The sequence below is a fragment of the Pleurodeles waltl genome, chromosome 7 (assembly GCF_031143425.1).
Source record: "Pleurodeles waltl isolate 20211129_DDA chromosome 7, aPleWal1.hap1.20221129, whole genome shotgun sequence".
NCBI classification, from domain to species: Eukaryota; Metazoa; Chordata; class Amphibia; order Caudata; family Salamandridae; genus Pleurodeles; species Pleurodeles waltl.
Window position 1 is genome coordinate 311,195,345 of NC_090446.1, and position 16,105 is coordinate 311,211,449.

At 46.0% G+C, this 16,105-nt stretch overlaps 1 protein-coding gene and 1 long non-coding RNA gene across 4 annotated transcripts in view; one reads left to right on the forward strand and one right to left on the reverse strand.

Annotated features, from left to right (window-relative positions):
- Window positions 1-16,105, forward strand: part of IFT52 (intraflagellar transport 52) — a 492,806-nt gene that overhangs the window by 150,816 nt on the left and 325,885 nt on the right. For all 3 annotated transcript variants that reach the window (XM_069243757.1, XM_069243756.1, XM_069243758.1), the window contains one exon: window positions 13,561-13,647. In XM_069243757.1, coding sequence (XP_069099858.1) covers window positions 13,561-13,647 — 87 coding nt within the window. The remainder of the gene's footprint in view (window positions 1-13,560; window positions 13,648-16,105) is intronic.
- LOC138304056 (uncharacterized) overlaps window positions 1-16,105 on the reverse strand; it is a 276,848-nt gene that overhangs the window by 99,694 nt on the left and 161,049 nt on the right. The window lies entirely within an intron of this gene.

Consider the following 16,105-nt stretch of genomic DNA (forward strand, 5'->3'; position numbering starts at 1 on the left):
TCACTGAGTGTAGAATAGCTATTACCTAGCTCAGTTGCACTTGCCCAATGGTTAAAGCCTGGCTAAATGATGCGGCAGGCTATGATGACCTGATACCTTTCTGTCCACATACCAACCAAAAGCAGATTAAAAGATTTAGGGGTCCTACTAAAGACATAATTGGTTAATAGATCTGAAAGAGACTTCTAGCTGCAGCTTCCTAACCTTAGAATTCCCTGGCGTTTGCTTCGAATCCCGAGTTTTTTCTGAGCCGTACCCTGCGCTCGCGCCGTCGGATGGCGTCGTTCGGATTTGAGTGCGTCGACCAGCTCCACGTGCGTCGTCAGCGTATGATGTCACGGTTGTCTATATAGATGCCGTCTCGGCGCGCGTACGTCCGTTCTTTTTCTTCCGTGCCGGTTAAGCGCAGTTTTGGAAAGAGCTACCCTGCTTCGACGGTTTGTCAACGCTTTTTTGACTGTGTGGAGTCATGTCTTCGAGAAAGACAGGATTCAAGCCGTGTGGTGCGTGTCATCGCACCATGTCGGTGATGGATCCGCACCGAGTTTGTCTTTGGTGCCTGGACAAGGACCACGATTCCACCTCGTGCTCCGCTTGTCGGGCCATGGCGCCGAAGGCCTTGAGGGAGAGATCCCTTAAGCTTCTTGCGGCCCGACATTCGTCTTCGATCGGCAAGACTCCGCGGAGGTCACGGTCTCGCAGTAGTAGGAGGTTGCGGCACCGCTCCCGGAGCCCCAAGTCCTCTTCCTCGCATTCGAGGTCATCGGAAGGTAAGAGGCACAAGAAGAAGTCCAAGCGGATTTCGTCTTCGCCACGCCCGTCGACCGACGAGGCGTCTAGGGAACGTCGACATTCCGAGCGCGGTTCTGCGGAGCCGTCGCCAGGGTCGAATCTGCATCTTCCCCCCCTTTCCGGGGACCGGATCGACCCCCGCTCAAATAAAAGAATTCTACGAGGCATAGCGTCTCGTCTTTGAGCGGGCTGTACCCTCGGTGGGTCTTCGGGCCCCGCGGGGTCAGCAGGGGCCCCTTCGGATTCGATGCCGGCGGCTTCGGCCTCGGCGCTGTTGGGGACCTCAGGATCTGATAACTGATCTGGACCGGCGCCGGTCTCTCACAGTTGACCTCCTTCGGCGCCGGGTCCGACCTCGACGATTCCGCCACCGGCGCCCACCGGTGGCAGCCCCATCCTTATTCTGGATGATCCGGAACGACGTCGACTCCGACTTCCACGGAGCCGATTCAGCCCAGATCATTGTCTGAGCATCATTTGGAACAGCCAGACGCAGGAGAGGAATGGGAGGGGTCTGAGGACCCTTTAAGATCAGGACTGGTATGTGGATCTAGGGGAGGCCAGTGGACTGGACACATCTCCAGATACTGGTATGCTCTCTCCTCCTAATGTGGCTACGGAGGAGGGAGCTTCTTTCGCTATGGTGGTGCGTAGGGCAGCTGAGGGCTTGGACCTAGATTTGCCTACGGTGCCAGTCAGGACAAATATCCTGACAGAAGTGCTTCAGCCGGGGGTGTCAACATCGGAGCCGTTGTTGCCCTTCAGTGAAGCTCTTACAGACGTCCTTCTGGGTACGTGGTCCAAACCCAGCACAGGGGCTCCTGTGAATAGGACAGGCGGCCGCCGCCATAGACCCGCTCCAAGCGACCCTAGTTTCCTGACACAACACCCCACTCCTGAGAGCTTTGTTGTCCAAGCCTCTACTTCCTGTGGTGCCTTCCCTTCCGCTCCCCCGGATAGGGAATCCAAGAGGCTGGATCAGCTTGGGAAGAAGACGTTTTCTTCTTCCAGCCTGGCATTGAGGTCTGTAAACACCTCTTGCCTATTGGGCCGTTATTCCCATACTTTATGGGATACGGTGGCGCAAGTGCTGCCCCAGGTCCCGGAGGGCGTACGGGACACTCACCCAGGCTGTACAGGATGGGAGAGATGCAGCCAAGTTTACAATCCGGTGTGCTTGGACACGACCGACTTGCTGGGCAGAGCGATTTCATCGTCAGTGGCCCTACGTCGCCACGCCTGGCTACGTTCTACTGGTTTTTCAGGGGATGTCCAGTCCAGCTTGATGGACATGCCCTTTGATGGCTCTCGCCTTTTTGGCGAAAAGGCAGACTCTGCGCTTGAGAGGTTCAAGGATTCTCGAGCCACGGCCAGATCTTTGGGCCTTTCAACGCCGGCACGACAGCAGTCTGTCTTTCGCCCCTTCCGAGGCTTCGGGAGGGGCGTGGTACCACACCAGCCACAGTTTAGCCACAGTCCTCAGGCTTCACAGCATCCCGGAAGAGGACGTGGTCCTGGTACCATCAGACCCACAGGGTCTGGCCAGAGGTCGGCCTCCACACAGCCCCCCTCCACTGTGCCCAAGCCCTCCTAGTGTGGTTCTGCGGGATCACGTCCGTCCAGTTGGAGGGAGGATTCGTTTTCATCTCCCTCACTGGCTTTCCATCACCACGGACAAGTGGGTCCTGCAGATCATACGGAAGGGCTACTCCCTTCCATTCCAGTCTTTCCCTCCTTCTATCCCTCCGACAAAGGAATGGCTGATGGAGGACTATTAGCTTTGCTCTGCGAGGAAGTTACGGCTCTTTTGGCCAAGGGAGCCATAGAAAGAGTCCCGATATCAGAAGTAGACAGTGGTTGTTATTCCCGCTACTTTGATTCCCAAAAAGAAAAAAGGCCTTTGCCCTATTTTGGATTTACGGGACATCAATCTCTTCCTCAAGAAGGAGAAATTCAAGATGCTCACTGTTGCTCAGGTTTTGTCTGCCCTAGACCAAGGAGACTGGATGGTAGCGTTGGATTTGCAGGATGCGTATTTCCATATTCCTATCCTGCCAAGCCACAGGTGTTGCATGCAGTTCAAGGTGGGCCACGAGCACTTTCAGTTTACCGTGCTTCCTTTTGGTCACACCAGTGCCCCTCGGGTGTTCACAAAGGTGATGGCGGTGGTGGCAGCTCATTTTGCGCAGGTCAGGGATTTCAGTCTTCCCCTACCTGGACGATTGGCTGTTGAGGGCTCCTACGCCCCAGGCTCTTGTCACCCACCACGGCGGACCTCTTGCATTCGCTGGGGTTCACTATAAATGTGCCGAAGTCACACCTGACTCCCTCTCAGAATCTCTTTCATCGGAGCTGTTCTGGACACAGTGCAGTATCAGGCTTATCCTCCCGATCAGCGGGTTCAGGATTTTCAGGTTATGATTCCGATGTTTCAGCCTCTATCCTGGATTTCGGTGAGACAGACTTCGAGGCTGCTGGGACTCATGGCTTCCTGCATCCTGTTGGTCATGCATGCCAGATGGCGCATGAGGGCTCTGCAGTGGGACCTGAAGTTCCAATGGGCACAGCATCAGGGAAATCTTACTGACGTGGTTCAGATCTCGGAGAGGACTGCGGAAGATCTGCGATGGTGGTTAGTGAACTGCGAATGGGTCAAGGGCAGATCTAACGGTAGTGACAGATGCATCACTTCTGGGATGGGGCGGCCATCTGGGGGAGGTGGAGATCAGAGGTCACTGGTCTCTGGCGGAATCTGGGCTCCACATCAACTTGTTGGAGCTTCGGGCGATCCGGCTAGCATTAAAAGCATTTCTTCCTGTTGTGAAAAGCAAGGTGGTGCAGGTGTTCATGGACAACACTACCGCAATGTGGTACTGCAACAAGCAGGGCGGTGTGGGGTCGTGGACCCTTTGTCAAGAGGCTTTACGCCTCTGGCCATGGCTGGAACAGCAGGGCATGACCCTGGTGGTTCAACACCTGTCAGGTTCTTTGAACGCCAGAGCAGACAAACTCAGCCGAAAATGCTTAGAGGATCACGAATGGTGTCTCCATCCGGAGGTGGCGCAAGGACTCTTTCAGCAGTGGGGAGTGCCTTGGTTAGATCTGTTCGCCTCCGCAGAGAAAACGCAATGTCAGCAGTTTTGCGCGTTGGAGTTTCCAAGGGGGCTATCGCTAGGCGACGCTTTTCGTCGCGAGTGGAGTTCAGGCCTCCTGTACGCTTTTCCGCCTATACCACTTCTGCCCAGAGTTCTCAAGAAAATCAAGAACGACCGGGCCCAAGTAATTCTTGTGGCTCCGGATTGGGCACGGAGAGTTTGGTATCCAGAGCTTCTCAAAATGAGCATCGGTCCTCCAATCAGGCTGCCTCTTCGGGAGGATCTTCTGTCGCAGCAGCAGGGGAAGGTTCTCCACCCGAACCTGTCAACTCTGCGCCTTCATGCGTGGAGATTGAGTGGTGACAGTTGATGGTTTATGACCTCCCTCCTGAGGTCTGTGATGTCATTCTGGCAGCCAGGCATCCCTCAACTAAGTCAGTTTATGCCTGCCGTTGGAAACGTTTTGTTTATTGTTCAGAGAGGTCTGTTGATCCTCTTTCTTCTTCTCTAACATCCTTTTGTTTATTGTCTCTCGCCCAGCAGGGTTACTCCTTGGGGACTCTTAAGGGCCATCTTGCAGCCTTATCGGCTTTTCTACAGTTGCCTGATCAACCATCTCTGTTTAAATCTCCTATAGTACAGAGGTTTTTGAAGGGGCTTGTACATCTGTTCCCGCCTGTGCCTTTCGTTATGCCCCAGTGGGATCTTAATCTGGTTCTTACCTTCCTTATGTGTGCTCCTTTCGAGCCCTTGCATAACTGTCCTCTCAGGCTGCTCACTATTAAGACAGCCTTTTTGGTGGCAATTACATCTGCCAGGAGAGTGAGTGAGCTGCAGGCTTTATCTTCTAAACCTCCTTATCTAATGATATATCCTGACAAGGTGGTGTTAAGAACTTGTGCCTCTTTTCTCCCCAAGGTGGTGACCCCTTTCCATCTGGGTCAAAATATCACCCTGCCCACCTTCTTTGCACCACCGCATCCCTCTAAAGAAGAGGAGAGTCCATCGACTGGACCCAAAAAGAGCGTTCTCTTTCTACCTTGACCGCACTAAAGAGTTCCGGGTGGACGACCAACTCTTTGTGGGGTACGTTTGTGCAAAGAAGGGTCGGGCAGTACAGAAACGATCCATTTCGCGTGGGGTTGTTCTCCATATAAAAATATGCTACACTTTCGCGAAGAAGCAGCCTCCTGAGGGCTTGAGAGCTCATTCCACTAGGGGGAAAGCTGCTACCACTGCGTTAGCACGTGGCGTACCGGTGGTGGACATATGTCAGGCCGCAACGTGGGCTTCTTTACACACGTTGGCGAAACACTACTGCCTGGATAGCCAGGTGAGAAGAGAGGGGCATTTTGCCCATTCTGTCTTGCAGAACTTCGTTATATTAAAAAAAAAAAAAAAAAAAAGAAAATCTCCTTCAGACCCACCACCATGGGTTATAGCTTGGGTATCTATTCTAAGGTAAGGAAGCTGCAGCTAGAAGTCTCTATCAGATGAACAAGTTACTTACCTTCGGTAACGAGGTATCTGGTAGAGACTCTATCTAGCTGCAGATTCCTTACACCTGCCCAAGCCTCCCCGCTCTGGGGAAATGTTTTCTCATGTGGATATGTGTGTATATATATATATATGTATATATGTTTCTACGTGTACATATGTGTTCGATGGCATGTGTAGCTGCAGATACACATGCTGTGCACATCCCGCCATCTGGTGTTGGGCTCGGAGTGTTACAAGTTGTTTTTCTTCGAAGAAGTCTTTTCGAGTCACGAGATTGAGGGACTCCTCCCATTTCGGCTCCATTGCGCATGGGCGTCGACTCCATCTTAGATTGTTTTTTTTCCGCCATCGGGTTCGGACGTGTTCCTTTTCGCTCCGTGTTTCGGGTCGGAAAGTTAGTTAGAATCTCGGAAAAATCGTCGGTATTGTTTGCGTTCGGTATCGGGTTAGTTACAACAGATCGACACCGACTTTGGAAGAGCTCCGGTGGCCCTTCGGGTTTTTTTCGATTCCCCCGTCGGGGCCTGGTCGGCCCGGCCACGTGTCTCTTCAAGGCTGATGGAACGGACCCCATTCCGCTTCTGCCCAAAATGTCATAACAAGTATCCATATACAGATCAGCATCTGGTCTGTAACTTGTGTCTGTCTCCAGAGCACAAGGAGGATACCTGTGAAGCCTGTCGAGCGTTTCGGTCGAGGAAAACATTAAGAGACCGAAGAGTGAGAAGACTGCAGATGGCGTTGGCGCCAACAGGACAAGGGCGTTTCGAGGAGGAAGAAGAAACCTTCTCCATCCAGGAATCGGACTCGGACGAGCTCGATCCCGAAGAAACGCCAAAAACCGTGAGTAAGACGTCGAAGCATAAAACTCACGAGAAGACAACAAAAGCCCAGGGGATGCCACCGCCAACAGGCCATGGCTTAACCCGAAAAATAGGTGACCGATCATGGGCACCGAAAAAAGGCATGCATGTGGCGAAGTCATCCGACTCCGGTCGAGATACCGCCACACAACAATCTCGGGCCCGAGACAGCGGCTCCCAGCAGACTCGGCACCAAGACACAACGACGCCGAAAATAAAGAAGGTTTCCTCAGAGCCCAAAAAGGCGACCGAAAAGATTTCGATTCCGAAACATCCAGCCTCAGAACCGAAAACAGGTCCCTACACAGAGGAACAGGGATTGTCCTCCCAGATGCAAGGACATAAGTTCGGGGAAGAACTTGAATCAGTTGAGCCAGACTACACTCAAAGAAGGCTCCACATTCAAAAAGACACAGGGAAGATAAGCACTCTTCCCCCAATTAAGATGAAAAGAAGACTTGCCTTTCAAGAAAAGGACAAGCAGCCACAGGCAAAGGTGGCAAGACAAACAACTCCACCACCATCAATGCACACATCACCGGTAGCCACTCCACCACTGATGCAATCCCCGACTCATACTGCAATGAGTCAAGATGATCCCGATGCATGGGACCTTTATGATGCTCCTGTATCAGATAAAAGCCCAGACTGTTACCCTGCGAGGACGTCGCCACCTGAAGACAGTACATCCTACACACAGGTGGTCTCAAGGGCAGCTGCTTTTCATAGCGTCACCTTGCATTCAGAACCAATTGAGGATGACTTTTTGTTTAATACACTCTCCTCCACTCATAGCCAATACCAAAGCTTACCTATGCTCCCGGGAATGCTAAAGCATTCCCCAAAAATATTTCAGGATCCTGTAAAAGGCAGAGCCATAACTCCAAGGGTGGAGAAGAAGTATAAGCCACCGCCAACAGACCCTGTTTATATTGCGCAGCAACTAACACCAGACTCTGTGGTTGTTGGGGCAGCTCGCAAGAGAGCAAACTCTCATACCTCAGGAGATGCACCACCTCCAGACAAGGAGAGTCGCAAATTCGATGCTGCGGGTAATAGGGTTGCAGCACAAGCAGCAAACCAATGGCGTATTGCCAATTCACAAGCACTTTTGGCAAGATACGATAGAGCTCATTGGGACGAAATGCAGCATTTCATAGAACACTTACCCAAAGAGTTCCAGAAAGAAAAGGGCACAACAAGTGGTAGAAGAAGGACAAAGTATCTCCAATAATCAGATACGGTCAGCAATGGATGCAGCAGATACGGCTGCAAGGACAGTAAATACTGCAATAACTATAAGGAGACACGCATGGTTGCGTACGTCAGGATTCAAGCCGGAAATACAACAAGCTGTGCTGAATATGCCCTTTAATGAACAGCAGTTGTTTGGGCCGGAAGTCGACACTGCTATTGAAAAACTCAAAAAAGATACTGATACGGCAAAAGCCATGGGCGCACTCTACTCCCCACAAAGCAGAGGCACATTTCGCAAAAAACAATTTAGGGGAGGGTTTCGAGGTCAACCTACAGAGGCCACAACCTCACAAGCAAAGCCCACTTATCAAAGCCAATATCAGCGGGGAAGTTTTCGGGGGCAATATAGGGGGGGACAATTCCAAAAAAATAGAGGGAAGTTCCAAAGCCCCAAAAACCCTCAAAACAAGCAGTGACTTCCAAGTCACACATCCCCAACACATAACACCTGTGGGGGGGAGACTAAGCCAATTTTACAAACATTGGGAGGGGATAACAGACACTTGGGTACTGGCAATTATCCAGCATGGTTATTGTATAGAATTTCTCAAATTCCCTCCAAACGTCCCACCGAAAACACACAATATGTCAAAACAACATATAGATCTTCTAGGACTAGAAGGTCAAGCATTGCTACTAAAAGAAGCAATAGAATTAGTACCAAAACACCAGAAAGGAACAGAAGTTTACTCTCTCTACTTTCTCATACCCAAAAAAGACAAGAGTCTGAGACCTATATTAGATCTCAGAACATTAAATACCTACATCAAATCAGATCACTTTCACAGGGTGACATTACAAGACGTAATCCCACTGCTCAAACAACAAGACTACATGACAACACTAGACCTAAAGGATGCATATTTCCATATACCGATACATCTTTCACACAGAAAGTACTTAAGGTTTGTATTCCAAGGGATACATTACCAATTCAAGGTTCTGCCATTCGGAATAACAACTGCGCCAAGAGTATTTACAAAGTGCCTGGCAGTTGTAGCTGCACATATCAGAAGGCAGCAAATATATGTGTTCCCGTACCTAGACGATTGGTTAATCAAAACCAACACTCTAAAAAGGTGTTCACAACACACAAAGTATGTCATAGAAACCCTCCACAAACTAGGTTTCTCAATCAACTACACAGTCGCACCTTCTGCCGTGTCAAACACAGCAATACTTAGGGGTGACAATCAACACAGCAAAAGGGATTGCCACTCCAAGTCCACAAAGGGTTCAGGCATTTCACAATATAGTACAGCCCATGTATCCAAAACAAAAAATACAAGTCAAAATGGTGTTAAAACTCCTAGGCATGATGTCCTCATGCATAGCCATTGTCCCAAATGCAAGGTTGACATGCGGCCCTTACAACAGTGCCTAGCATCACAGTGGTCACAGGCACAGGGTCAACTTCTAGATCTGGTGTTGGTAGACCGCCAAACATACACCTTGCTTCAATGGTGGAACAGTATAAATTTAAATTTAAACCAAGGGCGGCCTTTCCAAGACCCAGTGCCACAATATGTAATAACAACAGATGCCTCCATGATAGGGTGGGGAGCACACCTCAATCAATACAGTATCCAAGGACAATGGGACACTCACCAAAAACTGTTTCACATAAATCACTTAGAACTATTGGCAGTATTTCTAGCGCTGAAAGCATTTCAACCCATAATAAGCCACAAACACATTCTTGTCAAAACAGACAACATGACAACTATGTATTACCTAAACAAACAGGGAGGGACACACTCAACACAGTTGTGTCTCCTGGCACAGAGAATATGGCATTGGGCGATTCACAACCACATTAGTCTAATAGCACAATTTATTCCAGGAATTCAGAATCAGTTAGCAGACAATCTCTCTCGGGATCACCAACAGATCCACGAATGGGAGATTCACCCCCAAATACTGAATACTTACTTCCAGAGTTGGGGAACACCACAAATAGATCTATTTGCAACAAAGGAAAACGCAAAATGCCAAAACTTCGCATCCAGGTACCCACAAGATCAGTCTCAGGGCAATGCGTTATGGATGAGCTGGTCAGGGATATTTGCTTACGCTTTTCCCCCTCTCCCACTCCTTCCATATCTAGTTAAACAAGTTGAGTCAAAACAAACTCAAACTCATACTAATAGCGCCAACATGGGCAAGACAACCTTGGTGCACAACACTACTAGACCTCTCAGTAGTGCCTCATGTCAAACTACCAAACATACCAGATCTGTTAACGCAACACAAACAACAGATCAGACACCCAAATCCAGCATCGCTGAATCTAGCAATCTGGCTCCTGAAGTCCTAGAGTTCGGACACTTAGATCTTACACAGGAATGTATGGAGGTCATAAAACAAGCTAGGAAACCTACCACTAGACATTGCTATGCAAATAAGTGGAAAAGATTTGTTTATTACTGCCATAATAATCAAATTCAACCCTTACACGCATCTGCCAAAGACATCGTAGGATACTTACTACATTTGCAAAGGTCAAAGCTAGCTTTTTCTTCCATTAAGATACATCTTACAGCAATTTCAGCTTACCTGCAGATTATGCACTCAACTTCTCTATTTAGGATACCAGTCATAAAAGCATTTATGGAAGGCCTAAAGAGAATTATACCACCAAGAACACCACCAGTTCCTTCATGGAACCTCAACATTGTCTTAACACGACTCATGGGTCCACCTTTTGAGCCCATGCACTCTTGTGAAATGCAATACTTAACATGGAAAGTTGCATTTTTAATTGCCATCACATCTTTAAGAAGAGTAAGTGAGATTCAAGCATTTACCATACAAGAACCATTTATTCAAATACACAAGCATAAAGTAGTTCTACGGACAAATCCTAAATTTTTACCAAAAGTCATATCACTGTTCCACTTAAATCAAACAGTAGAATTACCAGTGTTCTTCCCACAGCCAGACTCGGTAGCTGAAAGAGCACTAAATACATTAGACATCAAAAGAGCGTTAATGTACTACATTGACAGAACAAAACTAATTCGGAAAACAAAACAATTATTTATTGCTTTCCAAAAACCTCATACAGGAAATCCAATTTCTAAACAAGGCATTGCTAGATGGATAGTTAAGTGCATTCAAACCTGTTATCTTAAAGCAAAAAGAGAACTGCCTTTTACACCAAAGGCACACTCAACTAGAAAGAAAGGTGCTACCATGGCCTTTCTAGGAAATATTCCAATGACCGAAATATGTAAGGCAGCTACATGGTCTACGCCTCATACATTTACCAAACACTACTGTGTAGATGTGCTAACGGCACAACAAGCCACAGTAGGCCAAGCAGTACTACGAACATTGTTTCAAACAACTTCAACTCCTACAGGCTGAACCACCGCTTTTGGGGAGATAACTGCTTACTAGTCTATGCACAGCATGTGTATCTGCAGCTACACATGCCATCGAACGGAAAATGTCACTTACCCAGTGTACATCTGTTCGTGGCATTAGTCGCTGCAGATTCACATGCGCCCACCCGCCTCCCCGGGAGCCTGTAGCCGTTTAGAAGTTGATCTTGAACATTTGTAAATATATTACTTTAAACTACATTATGTACATACGTATTCACTCCATTGCATGGGCACTATTACTAGCATACACAACTCCTACCTCACCCTCTGCGGGGAAAACAATCTAAGATGGAGTCGACGCCCATGCGCAATGGAGCCGAAATGGGACGAGTCCCTCGATCTTGTGACTCGAAAAGACTTCTTTGAAGAAAAACAACTTGTAACACTCCGAGCCCAACACCAGATGGTGGGATGTGCACAGCATGTGAATCTGCAGCGACTAATGCCACGAACAGATGTACACTGGGTAAGTGACATTTTCCATATGTTTTGATTTTGGCAACTTTTGCCTTTCTTACAGGCATGAAAGTGTTTTTCTCCAAACAGTCAAAGAGGTTAAAAGTGTATTGGTTGGTTCTTCCATGACTCTGTGCTTCTGGCGCGGGAAGTTGTGGAAAAGAACTGACGTACGCGCGCCAAGACTGCGCCTATATAGACAACCGTGACGTCATAGACGACTCTGACGACGCACGCGGAGCTGGTTGACGCACGCGGATCCGAACGACGCCGTCCGACTGCGCGCACGCAGGGTCCTGGTCACAAGAAACTCCGGATTCGAAGCTGACGCCAGGGAATTCTAAGGTAAAGAATCTGCAGCTAGATAGAGTCTCTACCAGATACCTCGTTACCGAAGGTAAGTAACTTGTTCTTCTGACACCGCCCCTAACTCCAACCCCTGGGTGTGAGAGTAAACAAAAAAAACATTAGATCAGGTACTTATTACTTCTATTTATTATGTCATGGGCACTCACTTTTTAGTTTGCTTAGTCCTCAAGAATATTATCACTTTTAAAATGTAATTCTCTGAAGTATGCAATTATGCATTGTAGTGCTTTCATTGGCCTGGCAAACTACATTCTCACCGCTGACAGGGGATGCTGCTCTTGTAAACCAGATTTCTTATGGCATGACCCAGATATGTTCGTATTATCAGTGTAGCATCAGATAAACATGCATGTCGCAATAACCCACTTTTTATATATAAGATACAGTATATAAAGTAAAACAAAAAAAAGACAATGTGATGCTAGCTCCTGGAGAACAGCTGATCTTCTGCCTAGTAGATTAGTGCAGAAGTTGCTCATGGTCACACAGAGTGGTCTCATTTCATGATCAAGCTATTTGTTTAGCACTACAGACAGTGTGTTCTTGGTGCTGGATGAAAAGGTATTTGTGACTAGATTCGCTTCATCTCAAGTTCAAACTGTAGTTGGATACTGTGAGACTATTTGAGGAACTAGAGTTTTATTCTAGCTGTTTAGTTTAAATGTGTGCTGTTGGTTAGACTGGTGTTTCTGTGTACAGTCAGTATCTAATATGGCTAAGAGACCCTAGCGTTCCAGGACAGAACAACTCCATAATGCCAATTCCCACCTTTCATTTAATGAATAATATAATTCTGAACCTCTATGTTATGTAACGTGTAATCTTTGATAGTTCAGTTTTTAAAACTGAACTAACACACAGGACAGTGATTTGTAAAAATGAAAAGCTAGTTCTGGATACATTGTGTCCTCCGGACATGAAATGATATTGCAGTCCTAAATTTCCTAACTGGGATTGTCTTCTCACTGAACATGCAGAGCATGTTTTCACTCATCGTAACCTTTCTTGACCTGAACCTTGTGTATCCTGGCTAAAGAGATCCTCTTTGGTCAGGGTACTTGTTCTGTATAAGATTGAGTTGGGTCTGATTCACTCTGTACTAACACTTTTTTTAAAAAAAATTTTTTATTTTTTATAAAGAGTTTTTATTGGTTTTGCAATTGAATAAAATAGTACAAAACAAGTCAAACAGTTTAATACAAAAATAACAAGGTGCCAACGGGCACCAAACAGTGGTCAAATCCAATGCCCCGGCCAACACCCTAAATGAATAGATTGTACAAGTGGATATCGACGTATCCGCGTGTGTGTGTGCCCCATTTCCACCAGAGGAAATAGAGGAGGAATGTGTGTGGATTATACCTCCCATTGTGTCGGTCAGCGGCATCAGGGGTTAAATTGTCATGCCTTCCCACCTCCCCCAGATCTTGTGGTATTTATTCGGGCACCCTCTAGCCTCATATACGAGCTTCTCACTCACATTGGGCACACCAATCCATCCCTCTCTTCCATTTGGTCAGGGCCGGTGCCTTAATGGCTTTCCAGTCTGCCACAATATCTCTTTTAGCCACTAGGCATGCCACCCCCAGCAAGGTTCGCTCTGCTCTGCGTAATCCCGAATCCCCCATAACTCCTAGTAGGGATGTCAATGGTGTCAGCTCCATGTCCACTTGCAGGGTCAAGGAGATCTCTCGCGAGATCATCTTTCAATAAGTATTAATAGTCTAGCATGACCACGCCATGTGAAAAAAGTACTAACACTTATTTTGTTGTTAAGATAAGCTACAGTCCTTTGAGAGCTCTGGCAGTTGATTGGTTTTCTTCTTGTTTGTTTATCAGAAACAGGGAGGAAAACTGGCAGTTCTAGGCTCTTGTCACATGTTCAGTGATCAGTACCTGGACAAAGAAGAAAATGCCAAAATAATGGTAAGTTTATAATTCCATTTGAAATTGTGATTTGTTTTTTAATGCTTCTTTAGCAGGTAATCAACTTTTATACATAATTTCAAAATCTTGCACATCGAAGGCTGATAATAAAGGACAGGAAAGTCTTCATTCTGAAGAAAATTAAATCAATGGGCTTTAAAGGCCTGTCTTAACGAGCTGATTGCAGAGTAACTTTACAGGCCTTAGAAATGATAGTTTCCTTGACATCAATAATGGAAACACACACTATGGCTGCTACTAATAACCCATCTCCATGGTCATTCCATTGTATGTACTTCAAGTTGTGTATGCATTCATTTTAACTTCTGAACCTCACTACTTTCTTAGATCTTTTGTCTGACAACAATTCGCTCTGATGGTCCATTTTTCAAGACCAGTAATCTCATTGTTTTATTCTCCACCTCTTTGGTCTACACTAACATCATGAGGAGAGTCAAAATAACTGCAGTCATCAAGTGATAAACAATAACCGCTTTAAGTATCTTTTGATCTACTGACGTTGATATTTTCTAGAATGTGTACCAAAGATGCCTCTTGCCTTTCTTAATATTCTAAAAACAAGAATGATAAAATGCAATTTTAAGCCTGATTGGCCATCAGTGTCGAGCATCCAATATTTTGCTTTTCAAAATGTCTTCCAACTTTTTTCTGCCTTGGATGTTGAAGTCATTTGTCCTTAGCCGCATCACCTCCTTAAGTGCATGTATCAATCTCTACCTGATAATGAATCACTTTACCCACCTAGTCAGCATGGCAACCAAATGCCTGTTACGAATTCTAAAGGTCCACCTGACCACTTACAGGTGAAACTGCATCATAATTTCTGGATAGACTATGAGTGTGACCTTTATTTTAGCTGTTTGTACCTATAGAAATGTATGTTCTCTATGGTAAACACTCTACCAAATTATATAGAGCACAAATATTTAATGTCTTCTTTTCAAATAGCAGTTTAGCAGGGTTGTTTACTTAACTGAAATAGACTTTCTGTACTAATTCGTCACTCAGCCTCTCACTGAAAATATTAAGCAGTGGTTCTATCTTCATCTACTACTTGCGAGAACCTGGTGGGTGTAGGATGTATTTGACCACCTTAGATGTCAGTCTTGTTATTAAATAATACTGGGACACACTTGAAAAAATATTTGATTAAAATAGATAAAATGAAATACTTTCTGCTAATTAAAAAAAATAAAAACAATCCCCTTGCAGAGGCTGCAAAAGAGAAGGGATAAATTTGCCTTCTATGACCAGCAGCCCACAAGCATGTTCCATGCGCTATACCAGACCAGACAGGATGTTTGAAAACTGCTCTTCATTTGAGCCTTTTTTTTTTTTTTACATACAGTGCTATATTCCCTTTTTACTGTTTTTCTATAGAAAATTGCAGCTTTTCAAAACCTATACAACTTGTTGTATGTGGATGGGTATGGAATTATCACTGTACACAGCCGCAGCAGTTGACTTGCTCTCTTCTGGATTACCATCTGCTTCTGACGACGACTCAGATGTACCCTTTTGCTAAAGCTTAAAAAATAAGGGAAAATAGTAAAATGGCCAGTGTAGGGAATGTTTTTTTTTTCTTTTCTGTGTCTCTCTGATTTAAACAGTACGGTCAAACTGAGAAGGCTAGTGGGTCAGCTTTTGGCCTCTCCCCATTGTTCCCAGCCCGACTCGTGTTCTGAGGAGGTATTATCTATTTAGACACATTTTGAAGTGCTAAAGCGTTCAGTGTTGAGCTTATATTTGCCACAAGGATGCCAATACTAGTAATCTCTGCATTTGCTTTAGAAAACACCCAAGAGACTAAAGTTAAGAAACTTTATTTTAAGAAAATAAACAACGATTTGTGTGTATTAGTTGTTTAAATTCTTCATGTTAAGGAATCCTTTCAATGGATCAGTAATTATTAAATTGAATTAGGTTCTGAGGCTGTAAAATGTCTCTTGCCATCCTTGCCTGGACGACTGTCTTGTGAAAGGACCACCACAAAACTGGCTTGCAGTTGGTTGCCCCTGGTCATTTGGTAATTTCTCCATCTCAGCGTTATTTTAAGCTTTCATTCATTTTCTCCCATAGTTTGGTAGGGGAGCCATGTTAAAAGTTTCACTCCTAGACATTGAACTAGCCTGAGATTTGCTTTGCCATAGTGTACTGCTTCGAGAGTTACTTTGTATATCTTGTTTTCTTGACTACTGTTCAGTGGAAGCCTGGGTGTTTGTAAGATTTTTGGGACTGTAGGCGTCAAATATACAACTTATTATCTAGGCTGAAAATATAATGCTGCTGCTCCCTTGGCTGAGCGCGGTCTTTTGTACAATTTGAGATTTCAGCATAACATATTAATCTGCTAGTTGTGAATTATGTTCAAATGCCAAGTCAACAAATCTCTGCCTTAACCAATTTTTTCTAGTTCTGAGTAGGTGGCTCACTGAAG